This window comes from Diceros bicornis, chromosome 35 (assembly GCF_020826845.1).
Source record: "Diceros bicornis minor isolate mBicDic1 chromosome 35, mDicBic1.mat.cur, whole genome shotgun sequence".
In the NCBI taxonomy this organism is placed as follows: Eukaryota; Metazoa; Chordata; class Mammalia; order Perissodactyla; family Rhinocerotidae; genus Diceros; species Diceros bicornis.
In genome coordinates this window covers 22,840,985-22,858,999 of record NC_080774.1, presented here as the reverse complement: position 1 = coordinate 22,858,999, position 18,015 = coordinate 22,840,985, and the positions used below count along the sequence as shown (strand labels likewise).

General features: G+C 46.1%; 1 protein-coding gene across 2 annotated transcripts in view; it reads right to left on the bottom strand.

Annotated features, from left to right (window-relative positions):
* Window positions 1-510: 510 nt before the first annotated feature.
* KREMEN1 (kringle containing transmembrane protein 1) overlaps window positions 511-18,015 on the bottom strand; it is a 69,117-nt gene continuing 51,612 nt past the window's right edge. The window contains exons 6-9 of one of the 2 annotated variants that reach the window (XM_058531709.1): window positions 8,672-9,004; window positions 7,580-7,741; window positions 6,359-6,443; window positions 511-4,747 (exon numbers count right to left, since the gene is read on the bottom strand). In XM_058531709.1, the coding sequence (XP_058387692.1) occupies window positions 4,579-4,747; window positions 6,359-6,443; window positions 7,580-7,741; window positions 8,672-9,004 (749 nt within the window). In that variant the 3' untranslated portion in view covers window positions 511-4,578. The remainder of the gene's footprint in view (window positions 4,748-6,358; window positions 6,444-7,579; window positions 7,742-8,671; window positions 9,005-18,015) is intronic. The other variant, XM_058531710.1, reaches the window with a different exon arrangement.

Below are 18,015 nucleotides of genomic sequence, written 5' to 3'. Positions count from 1 at the left end.
GGTAGTAATTCATCACAACTCTATGAGGCAGGTACTGTAATCACCCCATCTGACAGATGAGAAAGTAGGCACACAGAGCTGGGTCATTCGTCCAAGGTCATGTGGTAAATGGTGGGGCTGGGGTGTGAGCCCAGGCCTTCAAGCACATGCCCCAGGACTATGGGTGTGGCCAGCTTGCTCTTACTTAAATCCTCCCCTCCCTCCTAGGTCTTTCTGAGTGCAAAGCCCTGTGTGCTTCCCCATGACCCACCCCTGTCTCTCCCCTGTGGTGGGTTGATCTGGAATTCCAGCTCCTCCAGATCTTACTGGCTGAAGATCAACTGTGGGTCAAAGCCATGACAAGACCTGAGGAAATCTGGAGACAGGGACAGGAAAATCTGAGCAAACGGCGAGGCCTGGCATTTGCACAGAATTAAGAAGAGTGCACAGTCTCCCAGCACGTGACACCTTCGTCACGGGGCGCTGGGAGCACTGCCGTAAAAACGACAAGCTAGGGCCCATCGCTATTTCTACAACAATGAGAATATTTATTTTCTCCAGACGGTAAAAATAACATTTTTCTCTCTTTTGTAAAAGTTAAGTACCATTACATTCCATTTTCTTAAATAACAAAATCCTAAAAATATATATTAAATTGTATACAGTGCGTCACACTTCATCTTATATTTTAAAATACATGATGTTTCTATTTTATTCTCAAAGTTGCATATTAAAAGCATATTTACAAATAAAGCCTTGTCATCCAAAGTCAAGATCCCCGCGGGAAGGTGAGTCTGGATGTGGGCAGGTCTTGATGCTGCGTGAACCCCGCGACGGCAGCCCCCTGCCATGTGCTCCTGAAGACACATCCTTTCTGAAGCAGTAGCTTTACCTCAGACTTTCCTCCACACTCCACTTCTGCCTCACTGAGTATGTTCTACTCGGCAAGACAGAAGCCTGTGAGATGGGCCCTCCGGGGTCTGCAGGCAGAGGGCGAGGCCCCGTCACCCCTGAGCCAGCCAGCCCGAGAGGAGGCAGCTGTGGCTGGAAGGTTTGAAAAACACCCCACGCCAGGGCAGCTAAGCTGAGAGACCTGGCCAGGAGGTAGAATAGTGAGGAAGGTAAACAAAGACACCAGAGGAAACAATCAAAAGGTTAAAAATTCCCAAGGTAGTAACAAAAGCCGACATCAAACACCAAGCAGGAGTTTCGAAACCCAAGAGGTGCCAGTTGACTGGGCTCTGGAGAGGGAAGTTGGCCCAGCTCAGTGGGAGACCTGGGGTGGCCTCACTAGGCAAGGAGACGGGATCTCGGAGGCTGTCCACTTATAAGTGCTCATGAAGATTAAGTGCCCAGGACACACGGGGGCTTGGTGACAGCCTGCGTACCCCGCTGGTGTCAGGACAGCCTGGCCGGATCCTGAGCTAGGTCAGACTCCCACCTTGGGCTGACAATGGGGCCCAAGGCTGACAATGGGGCGTGTGGGTGGGGCTGTGCCCAGACACACCTCATGGGTTTGGCCTGAGGGCCAGGACAGCTGTATTTGCTAGTGCTTTGATCTTGGTGGGTTTCTGGCCAATGGGAGTCTTGAGCCAGAGCCCACACTTCAGAAGTTACAACAACCGGGTTACCTCGCTCACACTCAGAGAGAGGCCTCAACCCTGTTCTGACATGGGGAAGTGGGGGAAGGTACCTGGGGCTCATTCCTCCTCTTTCTCTGCTCTGCAAGCAACTGGACACTCGAGGAAGAACACAGGGCACCACGTGCCTTCTAGAGGGGACAAGGACACTGTGAAACATGGCTAAGAGACCAGTTCACAGCTGGCTGAAGCACATTCACCATGGGAGGCAACAAGATCAGCTGCCCGAGGGCCCTCCCTCCCACTGGGACACACACGGAGAAAGCGAGGCCTGGGAACCAGCGGTGAAGGGATGAGGAGGGCACAAAGGCCCTGAGGTGCCTGCTTGCAGCCTCCTCCGCTCTGTCACCTCAGGGCAGATGCTTTGGGCAGGATGCTTTCAGAGCCAACATCTATGGTGGTCCCCAAAGCCCCTCCCCTTCCTCTTTCATAATTTTCTGCTTTGTGATCTGTAAGGTTCTTTTCTCAGGATCACCCTTTCCAATAACTTCCAACCCCCACTTTCTCTCTTCTAAAGTGGTTTGTTAAAAGATCAAGTGCTTCCTCCTTCAGTGCTCCTAGAAGCACACCTCGCCTCTTCTGGGACAATTTATTTAGCCACAGGGGACCCTCTGTGCCGTGTTGCTGACAGGTTCCAACCAAGGCCGTGGCCAAAATGTGGCCAAGGCTTTTATGGAAAAGGACAATTTATGGCCATCTCCCCCCACACTGTCCTGAGCTGGTTTGGGTTTCCCACCGCCGCTCCCTGGACAGTAAGTTGATCCTGGTGGCACTGGGCTGTGCCAGGGCCAGCCGGAAGGAGAGCACTGGGGCATGACCAGCACTTCTAGGATCTCTGAGAAAGGGCTGCTCCAGTGACAGGCTCAGACAACACACTGGCTTGGGGCTTGTTCTCCATGACCCGAGGTGTGAGGTGGGCAGGATGGGTGGGTGGGCCCATGGGCTGCCCCAAAGGGCAGCAATCAGAGTAAGCCCTAGGCAGCCGAACAACTGCCCCACGGCTGGGCGAACTCTTTGCTGAATTCCACATTCCCTGTGTGCTGTGAAAGGATCTATTCAGAGCATAGGGCCCTTTGTGACTGCACACACCTGACACTTGTGTTTGAGAGGAGATTCCACAAAAGCCAAGAATAGCTTGGAGGGGAGACTGCACATGTCAGTGTATTTCCAGTGGTCTTTGTATGGGACAGGCTTCTGTCTCCAGACCCAGGGGCCTGCAGACAGCTGCTCGAGGGTAATCACCCCTTCCAGATCAAAGCATGAAGATAGCACTGAGCAGTTCCATGTCTGCCGCAGGCCTCACACAGCGCCTGGGGCAGCACCCTTGCCCCATTCCCCTCCTCTGAATGCCCCTCTGCCTGCCAGCTCCTAGCATCTCTCCTGGTTGCTGAGTGTCACTTCTCCCTGCAGACACCTCCCAGCTGGCCCCACATGGCCCTCCGTCTTTCTGGGAGTGGCCAGGCGCAGACAGGTTGCCAGTGTGGCAGAACCCAGGAAGAGCGGCAGCAGGCAGTGACTTAGGGACTGGGGAGGTAGGCAAAGTGCTCGAAGAGGAAACCTGTTAGTCCAGAGGCACAACAAGGCCCAAGGCCTGAGTGCCTTTGGGAGAGTCATGTTCTGACAAAGGCTTAGGCCCGGCCTTCAGAGGCACAGGCTGCTTTCTCAGCTGCTGTTAACAAAGCCTGCATTTGGATGGTGGGGACTTCTAAATTGGAGATGGCACTGGCTCACAACCAGTGGCCACTGCAGTTGCAGCTCGCAGTCTTAGGAGGCCCATCCTCAGAGGGTCTCCAGTTCCCAAACTCTCCCTCTCACTCCTCACGCCATCTCTGCAATTCACCTCCGTCTGAGGCACAGGGTGGTGTGGGCCCAGGGACAAGAGCCCCCTCCTTCCCCACTGAGCCATTCCAAACCCCATTCTGTCCCCATAAGAAGGGCAGAGAGGGCTGCAGAGGGCACAGGCCGTGGGGTGTTTTTCGTCTTCTTTTAAAATGAAGGACACCTAAGGCGGGGCTGCTGGCTCACATAATGCTGCCTGAATGCTAAACCACAATATTTATACTCCTTGTTCTGAACTGAGAGTCAACTTAGAGAATGACGGACAGACGGGCCTGGCTCAGCCTCCACAGGACCACGAGCTGCTCGGGGGCAAGGCCAGACACATCTAATCCAACAAGGAGTTACTGAGCACCTATAAGAGTTTTTAGTGAAGTCTGTTGCGTGAATAAATGAGTGGATGTTTTATACAATCACTCCTCAAGCTTGCTCTGCTGGTCATCGTGCTATGGAAAGAAGCCTGTATGTGGAAGGTGTCAGGTTTGACATGAATGGGGGTCACCAGACCCAATTCTCAGGCCTTCCCAGGTTGGAGGAGGCCCATCCTCATCTAGCACCCAGAGAGCGAAGCCTCAGTGTCAGCATAGAGAATAGGCCCTCTTTAGGGCTTTGGGGGTGCTAATGCCCAGGAGTACAGAACCAGGCCAACTCTCAAGTGAACCTCAGAGTTCTGTCTGGCCCTGTTCCAAGCCATGAAGACCAGAAGAAAGTGATCTCTGTGTGGACAAAATGGAGGAGAAGCAAGCAAGACTCAACGTATACTATACCTACCCACCACCTGATGTCATCTAGAATGTACTTGAACCCAGTTTCAGACACAACCATCTCTGTTGTCTCAGCCCCACCGTCCTGACACCCCCATTCCTAAATCAGAGAGAGAGACACAGGAGGGCCTGGACCCTGGGACCTTGAGTCTCTCTCCTAAGTGCAGCCAATAAAGCCGGACGAATCCAGGCTGTGCCTGTCCCTGCAGCAGAGCGCCCCTTCCCAGTCTGTAGGAGGGCGCCCCTGAAGAGGTCGAGGGAGAGGCAGGGGAGAGTTGGTCAGAGGAAACCACAGGAGAGGTGGTCCCCAGCGGCCTTGAGCTCTGAGGGACCTCGTGTCCTGGCCACGGGGGGAGGTTTTAGTCACTCACAAGAGGACTACAGTCATCTTGTTGACTCTGACCCTTGAGCTTCTTCTTAAAGATGGAAATCGAAGTAGAAGGCTCATAAAAAATGCTCCAGATTTCCCCCGATGTCCCAGGTTGACGACAATCCCTAAGGTCCCCTGAAGCAGGAACGCGATGGGATCTGTCAAACAAAAATAACTTAATCTTTCACATAGAACAAAGCTTCCAAAACGAGCTAGCATCTCACGAGATACCTGTATCTATGAAATAGGACATTCAGTGAGGTGAGGCCTCGGGAAAGACCTAACAGGTGCCTTTAGAGATCTGAAAGACTATTGTGCGGATGGAATGTGTCCTGTGGGACGGGAGTGCAGTGGGGCAAATTCCAGCTCAGTATAACAAAGAACTTTCTAACTGGCAGAATTATTCAAATCTGGAAAGGGCTAGCCCAAGAGACTATGAATTTTCAAATTCTTGTTTTTTTTAAATAGAAATTTCTTCAAATGTCATTTATCTGGAAGCCCACCTAGCTAAAACAGGATAAAGACAAAACCGCTCTGCTTGAAATGAGTCCTGCCTGACTGCCAACGCCTGTCCCTGTCCCGGGGCAGCCCCTGCAGCTGCCTGGCAGGGAAGTTGCAGAGACTCCAACGTCAGATGGGAGTCAGACATATACTTTAGGGCCTCAGTGTGCTGTGAGGTGCTAGGCCCTACAGAAAGCCTCCTGCTCTCCTGCTGCTGTAGGGGACACACAGACAGGACTGTCCCTGAGAGGCTTCCCCAGAAACATGTGAATTGTGACTGAAAAAAAAAAAAATATATATATATATATATATAGAAGGCACGTGAGTGGGCTCAGTAAACAATAACAAGGACATTGTTTCCACTGAAAAATGTAAAGTGCAAGGTGGAGAGGCCTATGGTTGGTCCCAACATGGCCAAGAGCAGCCTTCACAGGGCAATGGAGGGGCCGGCATTTAATGCATAAAAAAGTCTATGGCAGACGGCAAGTGAGAAGTTCAGGAAAAAGGTGGCTTTCACTGGACACCAATGTTCAGGAAGGCCTTGAAATGGAGAAAGCCTGTATGCCAATTATATCTCAATAAAACTAGGGGGAAAAAAAGAAATGGAGAGAGCCTGGACTGGGAACCACAGGAAAGACACTAAGGATCTAGAAAAAATTAAATAGAACTCCCCTCTGTAAGTACACAGACATCAGCAGCATGAACAACTGCCCTTTCCTGGAAGGTGGAACTGTTAAACCTGAGCAGCCAAATAAAGGAAGGAAATATTTTTTTCCAAATTGGTTAGAATTGAAGGATGAAAATTCTATAAGCTTCTTAAATAATTGTCTTAAAATAACTATTAAGCAACTGTTAACAAAGTGTTAGAATTCTCTTCCTAAGAATGTTTCCCAATTTCTAGAAGGCATCAAGAAATAGGCAATGGTATTATCCTAGGAATCTTTGCTCTTGCATAAAGATCTCTTTAAGGGGCCAACACAAGCCAAATAATGGAAATTGTTGCCTTTTATGCCCAGACTGTTTCAATCCTCCTTGAAATTGTATCCTCTGGACATGGAGCAAACACAAGCCCTCAAACCTTACTGAGATTTGTCCAGTTGTACATTTCACTCTACAGAGAATGAGGAATGTCTCCTGCCTTATGTTGCAGGACTAAGGGCTTTGGAATCGCATTCTGATATTACAATTGTACCCAGACCAATGAAGTAGAGCAGAAAAAGAGTTCTGACCCTCCCCCTCCTGGAACCAGGCGGCTCTCTCATACTCACTTGAATGTGACATGCAGAAGTATCTTTGCTACAATGGCTGTGACTGTGAGGATGAGGAGAGTTGCCAGGCCATACACTGTCCATCCTGCAAGTGCAAAAGACAAGGTTTATCGGACCTATTTGAGCTCAGTTTTCAGAAGGAGGTCTGTTGGAAGCCCCAAGTGAACACTGGCAGCTCAGAGATGCAGGTCTGGCTGAGGAGCTCCCTGCAGGTGGGGGCAGCGGCAGGAGCAGCTGAGAGCCGGGGCGGCATGGGGCCCACGCCTGTGAGCACCTTGTCTTGCTCTAGAGCTCCCTCTTGGAGACAGGCAGGCGGTGTGGTTCAAAGTGCGCTCGACTCAGAGTCGAAAGGGGTGGTATACATTATCTCTACCACTGGATCCACTGTGCAACCACAGATGAGTTACATAACCTCTCTGGGCCTCAGTGTCCTCATCTGAGGAATGAGACGTGGGACCTGTGAAATCCTATTTGCATACACAAACAAATGACGCAGAGCAAGCACTGGAGGGGCCCTTCCCGCTGACCTTCTACAGTGGGTCCTGCAGGGGACCCAGGGAGCAGTCTGAAAACTGCTAGGTTAGGTAATTGCTAATGGTACGCTGCAGCTCTACCAGTTCATACAGGCCTCAACTTCCTTGGCAGAAAAGAGAGAATGGAAGTCTGTACCCAACCAAGTGAGGCAGCTTAAGCCACAAGCCCATCACCCAATCTCTATCCCTCTCCTGCATGACTTTTCTTCACAGCTCTTATCACTATCTGAATCTATTTTGCTTCTTGTCTTTCTCCTCCCATTTATAAGCTACAGGAAGGCAGGGATTTTGTTTGGTTCACTGTATAGTCCAGTGCCTGGCACCTTTAAAGCACTTACATCTCTTTTGAAGAAATGAATAAAGAGAGCTTTTGCAATTGCCAATAGGGAGCCACAACTTGGCACTCTAGAAAGATACTCTAAGTGAGAAAACACTGGGTTAGCTGACTAATCACATGTACAAAAGGCACACATGTTGGATCTGTGGAAGTGAGCACTTTTTCCTAAGGACTAAGGGAGCAAGCTAATGAGAAAATGTCCCTCAAAGGCCAGGACAGAGTCACAGAGCCAATACCCACAACCTGCCTCAGAATGAGAAACACCCAAGAGCGCTCTGTTTCTGTAACTCCCAAGAGTGCTGCCTTCAAGCTCTGTGGCTCCCATCCCCTTTGATGGCGTCTGGGAACTGCTACCTGGGACGGTCTGGGGCAGGTGGCTCGGGCTGGTGGTGATGACGTAGAGGACTTTGGAGGACCGTGCAGCGCTGACACTGAGGTTGGCCTGCTCCGTGATCACCTCGGCCAGTGTCTGGTTGGCAGTGGGCCTCTCCTGTGGCGGTTCTTCCTTGATGGCTGGAAGATCAAAAAAGAATGAACTGGCGGAAAGCTGGTGGAGACAACAAAGAGCCACGAGGAGGTGGCCCTGGTTATGTAGAAAGGCCCTTTTCTTTGATTCAATTTGGGTGCAATTCTCTCCATTGCCCCACTGGCCCCAAAGCAGAACCTGTCAGGCTCTGGCCCTGAAGGAGGCAGAAGGAAGGAGCTGTCAGCTTCTAATCATTGTAATTATTTGACTGGTCCCTTCACAGACACCTGAGCATGCTTTATCGTTTTCCTACCCTTGTGCCTTTGCAGCTACGGCTCCCTCTGCTCAGGAGGCCCTCTTCCTTCCTATCTATGGACCCAGATCTTATCTGTTCTTCAAGACTGTCACACCTTCGGGAAGGCCTCCTCCCTCTGACTTCCTGCAGCACAAACTGACTGAACTGTTCTCGAGGCCCTTGACATCCAGGACAAAGACTAGGTCTTAGACATCTGCTGTTTCTTGTGTGCTGGCAAAGATACGTGCCTGGAATACATGTGTTCACATTAGAGGGGTAGAGAGTGCAGCTCCACCTTAGAAGGGTTTGACGAAAGATGGTAAACCAGTCTTTTGGGATTGGCTGGGATGTTTAGAGGCAGGAAGATGGACCAAATGACCTCTTTAAAGCCTTCTGACTCTCCCAATCTCAGCTCTTTCTTTTAGTTGTTCTTTTAACCCTACCATGAAAACTGTCGTTAGAACTACTATAATAGCAAAATTGATAGGTTTCATCTCTTTTCTATATCATGAAACATATACAAGTTATGAAATAGGAAGTGGAAAAATCCTCAAGTTGAGCCAGCAGCTCCTGACTCACAGCCCGCCAGGCAAGAAGCCCCAGGTCCGCAGGGCACAACAGCGGGCAGGAGGAGCCGGGCTGCACAGGCCCTGAGGGCCGCCAGGAGGCCACGAAGTCTTACCTTGGTATAAGACAGCAAATCCCTGGGCCTGATTGATGCGATCAGAGAAGAAATACAAAATGACAAAATCCAGAGAGACGTTAAAGGACGAAGGTGGGCGGCTCCTTCCATTGAAACGGACCAGGACACGGTGGGTGTAGCCGTCCAGCAGCTCCACCATGTCAGCGGAATCCCTGATGTCAAATAAGGTGAAGTGGAAATGGATGTGGGAGGCTCCTGGAACCCGAATGGTCCAGTAGCAGACCCTTCCTGTGGCGTAGGTGTCAGGAAAGTCAGGGGAATAGACCACTGAAGTCATGGCTGAGTAATTCCCACCGCAGGCGCCAACGAGAGCTGTGGAAGACAAAAGGACACCGGCCCTCAGCCTGGGGCTCAGCCACAGGGCTCACTTTCCAACTTGTTACAAACAAAACTCTTCCTAACTAATGTCATCCAGTTTGGGATATTGTTTTTTGTCTACAAAACCAACCGTCTTATGTTTCAGGATCAAATCACAAAATGAATCTCTTAAAACCTGAACAAATGACTGTGGAGGCTTTATTTTTTTTGCCCAGGAGACCTTAGAATTAGCACACGGCACAGGGGTGTGGCCTGGGTGGGGGCCAGGCTGGAGTCAGAGAGTCTGGGTTTGGCACCAGCTGGGCCATATGATCCAGGGGCTGCTCTTCATTTCCAGGCCTCTCCCTTCTCTCAGTTTTGAGGATGGAGAGACACCACCTGCTCCTGTATCACGTGAATGTGTGAGAACAAATGAGATAAAAAACATGAGAACACTGGCACCTCCTTGAAGGGGAGGCACTCAATGAGGTAAAGTCGTAAAAAGAGAGGGGCTTTACGGCTGTGGGGGCATCTCCGATACCTGAGGGGTGCAAAGCTCACATAAGGTCCACACTGATTTTTCAAGGAAACTGTGGCACAAGAAATTATTTTCTGCATAGAGGAAACTCACTAGAGGCTGATCACTCTGTACTAAGCACATTTGATTTCTCTGGATTCCTGTTTTTGATTGGCAGGCTCTGGGAAGGGGATACAATCACTTCACTGTATCTTTATTTTTTATTTTTATTTTTTTTGCTGAGGAAGATTCACCCTGAGCTCACATCCATTGCCAATCCTCCTTTTTTTTTTGCTTGAGGAAGATTAGCCCTGAGCTAACATTTGTGCCAATCTTCCTCTATTTTTTTGTATGTGGGACACCGCCACAGCCTGGCTGGTGAGTGGAGTAGGTCCACGTCCAGGATCCAAACCCGTGAACCCAGGCCACTGCCGAAGTGGAGCACGTGGAACTTTAACCACTTGGCCACAGGGCCGGGCCCACTTCACCATATCTTATGTGGTGAAGTGTAAACAGGATCCTGGAAATGAAAGTCCTTAAGAGGGAGTGTAGGGCTGGGATTAAAAAGCAGGCTTTGGGAGAGTTCCACTTCCCTTTAGGATGTAGAAAGCAATAACAGAATGGTGCTTCCATCTGAACAACAAGAAAAAGCTGAAAACTTTTCTTTAACCCATCAGAAAGCTGAGGGATCAAGACAACATAAGGAATTTAATTCTAAAAAGTAAGACGCCCCATCCAAGGAGAGTCAGGCCACACAAAGTGTTTCATCTTGGACAAAGCTTGAGAGGAAGAGGTGGCCACCATAAAAGCAAGTGAGAAGAAAGCAGCTAGAAGGCTGGGGGGTGGTGTGGCTAGCCTCTCACTACGACAACCAGGCGCCCAGACACAACAGGAGTCTGCAATCACTTGCAAGCAGTTCTGTGCAGGCCTCCACCCAATGCCCACGAGAACGACTGGGGTAGGGCAGGAGACCAGAGTCCCCCTTGGTGGCACTGATGTAACATGAGGTGATCAGCTGCTGCTGGGGGACAGGTGTGAAACCCTGCCTGCTTCCCAGACCCTCCTCTCAAAGGAAGCAAAAGACTTAAGCTGCTGGGGGAGGGGCAGGAAACCCTCTTGCTCCCAGAGCAGGGTAGAAGCAAAACCTGTTTGACCCTGGGGAGGGAGTAGGAAACACTCACTCCTGCCACAGATCCACTGCTTCTGAGGGAAGAGCAGAGGCAAAGGCCATGAGCCCATGAGCCCATGGTTGCCTTGAACCCCAGGATCTGGCACCAATGCAAAGCAGAGGTCTGCTACCCCTAAGGGAGGGGCAGGAACTCTCTCCTTCCAGAGAGCCACCACAGATAAGAAAGGCAGTGCTTGGCTGCCGGGGAGAGGTGAGGTGTGCAGGGATGCAGAAAAGGCCCCACCCCTGAGGCCCAGTGACATGTCCTAGGACTGAGGATGGTGGGGGAGAACCAAGAACCATCCCCCTACACACACACTTGACCTCACTATGAGCACAGTACCAAGCAACATGCAACAGCAATCTACCGTTGAGGGAGGAGAAAGAACCCCTCTGTGCCACAGGCATGTAGGAACTGCTCAAAGCTGAAGGTGGAACAAGAACACTGGAAAAAACCTACTGGCATCCCGGGCTCCACACTAAGTACAAGGTAAGTAGCCCATCGCTGGAGGAGTCTGAAGCCTGACGTGCACGGAGGGTCATGATAGAAATGAGGAAACCCAAACCTAGCTCAATTATTGACGGAATGTCTCAATCCCCACATGAAGTGGCCTGCCTATTTCCAGGTATAAATACTACTTCCCTCAGCCTCTACTGTTCTTCCACACATAGTGTAGGACTTTCAATAAAGTATTACAACACACACATAAAAGCAAGAAGGTAAGCAAGAAAGAAAAAAACTCTTTGTCAAGAGATAAAGCACCTGGTAATCATTTCACAATATATACATATATCAAATCATTATGTTGTACATCTAAAACTAATACACTATTATATGTCAATTATATCTCAATTTAAAAAAAGGAGAGAGAAAACAATCCACAGAGCCAGACTCAGTAATGACCCAGATATTAGAATTATCCAACAGAGACTACGTGATTAATACAGTAAAGTACCTAGTGGAAAAGATGGACAACATGCTTGAACAGATTGGAAATTTCAGCAGAGATACGGAAACTATAAAAAAGAGTCAAATGGAAATGACAGAAATAAACAGTATCAAAGATGAAGAATTCCTTTGATGAGCTTATAAACAGACTACACACAGCTGAGGAAAGAATCAATACATTTGAAGATAGGTCAATAGAAATTATCCAAAACGAAAAAGAGAAAAAAATAAGTGAAAAAAGAAGAATAGAGCATCCAATAGCTGGGGGACAATATCAAACGGTCTAACAATACATAATTGCTGTCCCAGAAAGAGAAGAAATAGAGAACGGGGCAGAAGAAACATTTGAAGAGATAATGGCTAAGAATGCTCCAAAGTCAATGAAAGGTAATCTAAGAATCTCAGCAAACTCCAAGCAAATAAATTAAAAAACAAAAACAAAGAAAACACACCCAGACACATTACAGTCAAATGATAAAATTCTTCTTTTTTTAAGGAAGACTGGCCCTAAGCTAACATCTGTTGCCAATCTTTTTTTCTTTTTTTTTTCTTTTTTCTCCCCAAAGCCCCAGTACATAGTTGTGTATCATAGTTGTAGACTTGTAGCTCTTCTGTGTGGGACGCTGCCTCAGCACTGCTTGATGAGAAGTGAGTAGGTCCACACCCAGGATTCAAACCTGAAAACCCCAGGCCACCAAAGTGGAACGCGTGAACTTAACTGCTATGTATGCCACCAGGCTGGCCCCAAAAGATAAAATTCTGAAAGCAGGCAGAAGAAGGGAAAAAGATTACATACAGGGTAACAAAGATTCAGCAGACATCACTAGAAACTATGCAAGCCACAAGACAAAGGAGCAACATTTTTGAAGTACTGAAAGAAAAAAAACTGTCAGCATAGAATTCAATGTCTAGCAAAAATATTTTTTAAAAATGAAGGTGAAATAAAGCTTTCTCAAACAAAAGCTGAGAGAAGCCATTGACAGCAGACCTGCATTAGATAAAATGCTACAGGAACTTCTTTAGGCCAAAAGAATATGATACCAGATGGCAAATAAGAACATGACAAGATGTTCATGGAAATGCAAATTAAAACCACAGTGAGTTACCACTATATGCCTGCTAGAATGGCTAACTGTTAAAAAAACAGACAATACAAAAGTGCAGGAGAGGATGCAGAGCAGCTGGAAGTCTCACATGTTGTCGGTCAGAATGCAAAATGGTATAGCCACTTTGGAAAACAGTTGGCAGTGTCTTATAATGCTAAATATACACTTAGCATATGACCCAGAGATCCTGGGGCTCCTAGGTATTTACCCAAGAGCAATGAAAACACATGTCCACACAAACACCTGCACATGTATGTTTATAGCAGCTTTGTAGCACCTTTATCATAGACAGACCAAGGTTTATCAACTGGTGAACGGATGACAAATTGTGATACCTTTGTACAAAGGCAGACTTCTGAGCAATACAAGGAACTACTGAAACAACATAGGTGGATCTCAAAAGCATTATTCTAAATGAAGGAAGCTAGACACAAATGGTTAAATACTGCATGACTTCATTTATATGACAGTCTTCAAAAGACAAAACTGTACAGACGGAATACAGCTCAGTGGTTGCTGAGGGCTGGGGGAGAGGACTGACCAAAAATGGGCACAAGAGAACTTTTTGAGGTGATGAAAATGTTCTATATCTTGACTGGTATACATTTGTTAAATCTTATCGAATTGTACAACTAAAAGGGTGATTTTTACTGTATATAAATTATACCTCGATAAACCTAAATTTAAAAAAAATGGAAACTTTAGAGAAAGACTTCCTAGGTTCTACTCCCAACTTTACCATGTACTAACTACGAATTTGAGCAATATACTAAACCTCTGTATACGTCAGCTTTCTCATCTATAAAATGAAAATAATAACAGTTTCTCCCTCTTGGGGTTTTATAAGAATTAAAATGAGTTGATATATGTAATGTGATTAGTATAGGATCTGGCACATGGTACAAGCTCAGTAAGTGTTAGCTACACTATTATTATTATTTGTAAAGAATAAAGGATCCAGGTTAAACTGATATTTCAACAGCAAGGGCAGACCTTAAACTTAGAACTTTCAATTCCCAGATTTGTGCCATGCAGACAGCACATCCAATTCAGCAGTTTTGAGAGCAAACACATGACATCTATGATGGATTCGTAAAATTCAGTGACAATTCAACAGGAAACTTGAAACTTAGGAATATATTTAAGATCTTATTTTTTGAAGGGGAGATCAGCCTGACACACACAACCCGGGCAGATGGAGGGCGTGGAATACACCTGGGCAAAACCTCCTGTGGCAAAAAGCCAGTGTCCTCTGCCTTCTGTGACTTAACACCTTTCCAAGCCTCCAGTCGACCTCAATATTAGCTCAGTCAGTTTCTTCAGGAATAAGCTTCAGGCATCAGCTGGAACCACTAGCTTCCCCCAGATGCAGCTGAGTGCTCTGCTTCTAGACATGAACGATAATGGAGATGTCCCGGGAATCAAACTTTAACCAAATGGGTCCCAGCCATAAATCAGACTCCACTGAACTGGCACCCCAGAAAGGAGAAGAGTATTACTATATTTCATCAATTCTAAGGGACACATTTTAATCTTTAAACCTGGGATGTGTCTTTCAATCAATCCATATCATTGTTTAATTGGAAGCATTTTTTTTCTCAGTGGTATGTAAAATAATGTTGCATCTCACAAGTGATGACATCTTGGAGCCTATGAAACACAACTACTAATGCAGTCCCAGTGGTCAGATCCTACCTGTCCTTAGGCCCTCAATATTTTTCACCATTAATCTCTTCCCTTCCCACTAAAATATAAGTTCAACGAGGGCAGGACCTCTATCTGTGGGACCTCAGGCAAGTTACTGAATTTTATGAGCCTCAGTTTTCTCCTCAGGCAAATAAGGATAGTAATACTTGCTTCACAGTATTATGAGAATTAAGGGAGAGAATGCACGGAAAGTGAATGGCACAGTGCCCTGTAAATGTAAGCGTTCAACTAATGTTACAAAGCAAGGCACAATCCATATGACTCACTTCTCCTTTCACTGCCTAGAAGCTGAGGGAGGCCCAAGAGGCCGCCTGGGCAGTCCCTGTAACCCACTATTGACTCAGCCTGCCTGATCCTCTATTTGGTTCTGTTAATTTAATAAATTAAATTCCAAGGGTAGCAGATGCTCTGAAGCGTCCACCAGTGCAGCATTTACACAAAGTATGCAGCGTACTTTAGCAACCTCCCTAAGCTCCTGAGAGCTTGCTGGAAAATCAGCCATTGAGCCTCTGACAAATGACTTGATGTGGCAATGATAACTGAGCAGACAGCTTCCGCCAGCTGCCTCTGTAGTCTCTCTCCAGAGGTGCAAATGCAGCCTAAGTGCCTCTAGAGCAGAGGAGCCTAGAATGCTCTTCTGTAATGAGTGAAGAACAAGAGGACCTCACTGATATTCTGATTGAGACTCAGGTTCGAGCCACACTGGCAGCAGAGCCTGATGTTCTGGGACACAGAGACTGTAATCTGGTCCCTTTCTTACCACCTAACTTCTCCAAGCTCTTTAGAGAGACTTCTTTGCCTTCTCAAATTATAGGACAGTCTGTAGTCACCATCTCCAAAATGCTCAGCCTTATCCAATGGATCATAAGGATTTCTATGAAGCAGTCCTCGAGCTATTTAAACTATTTTACTCTCTAGTAGATGAAACTTTAGGGGTTATTTCTGCAGTGCTGCATTTTGTACCTTTCTTTGCAGAGGGGTGGGAGTTATTAGAGTTGGTTACTGTCTGGGGCCCCTGCCAGTCAACATACATCAGCGCCTCTGGAGACTAGAGCATGCAGCCTCTCAGAATGCCAACCTTCTTAGTCCTTGAGTGAATGGAAGCCTAAGAGGGCAGCTTCTGGAGACCTGCAGAAGGGGCCTGTTTGAAAATAATCAGAACAACTGGGCAAACCTGGTTCACATACTTTTAAAGCATTAAACTGGATCTGTTATTACGATCTATTTTATTATTGTTAATAAAAGGGATTCTGCTGCTGAAAATAGAAAAATAAAAAACGTGACAAACCTGGGTTTGAATCCTGGCTTTGGCACTCATTAGCTTGGACAAATTATTTTATCTTTTGATCCACAGTTTTCTTATCAACAGGGCTGTTGCAAGGATTAAATAACATAAAATAAACAAAAGCACCCAGCATCAAGTTTGGCACACAGCAAGCACTCAATAGACAGCAATTATTTTTATTATAATTAATTTGTTTTAATGCATCTTTGTATCAGGCCCAGTACTATCTCCTAGATATGTTTCTACTACCAAAGATGATACTTGGTACTTGACTGACTTTAAACCAAATTATTTCCATTTGATACCTCCAGTAGAGGCACTGTACTAAATAAAACATAATTATATCTGCCACATAGCAGATACCCAATAAAAATGTGCTAAATGAAATATTATCATATAAAAACTATATTCTCTTTTTTATTGACACAAAATTCACCATTTTAATGGGTACAATTCAGTGGTATTAGTATATTCACAATGTTGTGCAACCAACACTATTATCTAATTCCAGGAAATTTTCATTACCCAAAAAAGAAAATCCATATCCATTAAGCAGTCACTTCCCATTCCTTCCCTCTCCCCAGCCCTTGGCAACCATTAATCTGTTTTATGTCTGTATAGATTTGCCTATTCTGGACATTTCCTATAAATGGAATAATAAAATACATGGCCTGATGTGTCTGATTTCTTTAACTGAGCATAACGTTTTCAAGGTTCATCATGTTGTAGCATGTATCAGCATTTCATTTCTTTTTGTGGCTAAATAATATTCCCTTGTATGGGTATACCACATTTTGTTGAACCATGCATCAGTTGTTGGACATTGGGGTTGTTGCCACTTTTTCGCTATTATGAATAATGCTGCTATGAACATTCAAGCTATGAACATTCGTGTACAAGTCTTTGTGTAAACATATGTTTTCAGTTCTCTCAGGTATATATTTAGCAGTGGAATTACTGGGTCATAAGGTAATTGTTTCACGTTTTGAGGGACTGCCAGACTGTTTTCCAAAGCAGCGGCACCATTGAACATTTCCACCAGTAATGATGAGGGTTCCAGTTTCTTCATATCCTCACCAACACTTATTTTCCATTTAAAAAAATTAACGCTATGTATATTCTGTTTAAAGTAGAAAAACAGGTAGCAAACCTACACATCCTGCTTCTGTTTACTACCTAGTCCCCTAGGACACACTTCTGTAAAATGAGAGTGATAATAATAACGCCTTCATCAGATGGCTGCTGGGAGGACCTAATGTGATAATTCATATAAAGCCTTAATACAAACTAGGTACTCAATAAATGTTTACTTCCTCTCTTTTTTCACTTAAGAGTATACCAGTCAATTTGTAAGCTCAGCAAATATATTCTCCTGGGTTAAGGTGTCAAGGCAGAGGATTTTATAATAATGAACTCTGGAAATGAAAAGTTAAATAGATGTGTAGTGCTTATTACTTGCCAACTATTCTTCCTTAAACATTAGCCAATGTTCAATCTTTAGCTTTAACAGAGGTACTAAAACTAAGCATTTGTCTGACATAACAAGATGCATAGGAAGCCAGCGGCAGTCTCCAATTGGCACATTTAACTAAAAAGACCAACAATTAACCACATGAGTTCTGCTTGCCAATCCTTCCCATGTCCTCCTCCTCAAACACACATACTTTAGACAATGTCTAAGCTATAACCTATGAAAGGCTCAGTTATAAACTTGCACTGGGACGTACAGTGACCATATGTAGTGGTTGAATTGTGTCCTCCAAAAAGATAATGTTCAAGTCCTAATGCCTGGTATCTGTGAATGTGACCTTATTAGGAAATAGGATCTTTACAGATGTAATCAAGTTAAATGAGGCCTTACCAGATTAGGATGGGCCCTAAATCCAATGACTAGTGTCCTCAAAAGGAGATACGGAGAGACACAGAGGCACAGACACACACAGAGGGAAGACAGCCACGTGAAGAAGGAGGAAGAGATGGAAGTGATGCAGCTACGAGCCAAGGAATGCCAACTGCCAGCAATGACCAGAAGCTGGAAGAGGCAAAGAATTTTTCCCTGGAGGCTTCAGAGGGAGCATCGCCCTATGACACTGTGATGTTGGACTTCTAGCCTCCCAAACTATGAGAGAATAAATTTCTTTTGTTTTAAGCCATCCAGTTTGTGATAATTTGTTTTGGCAGCCCTAGGAAACTAATACACCATATGTGATTTTTGCTTAAAACTGAGCTACTCTGCCTAGTTGAAATGTCAAGAGTGTATCTACTCTAGCTTAATGACTAAAAAAGATGCTACA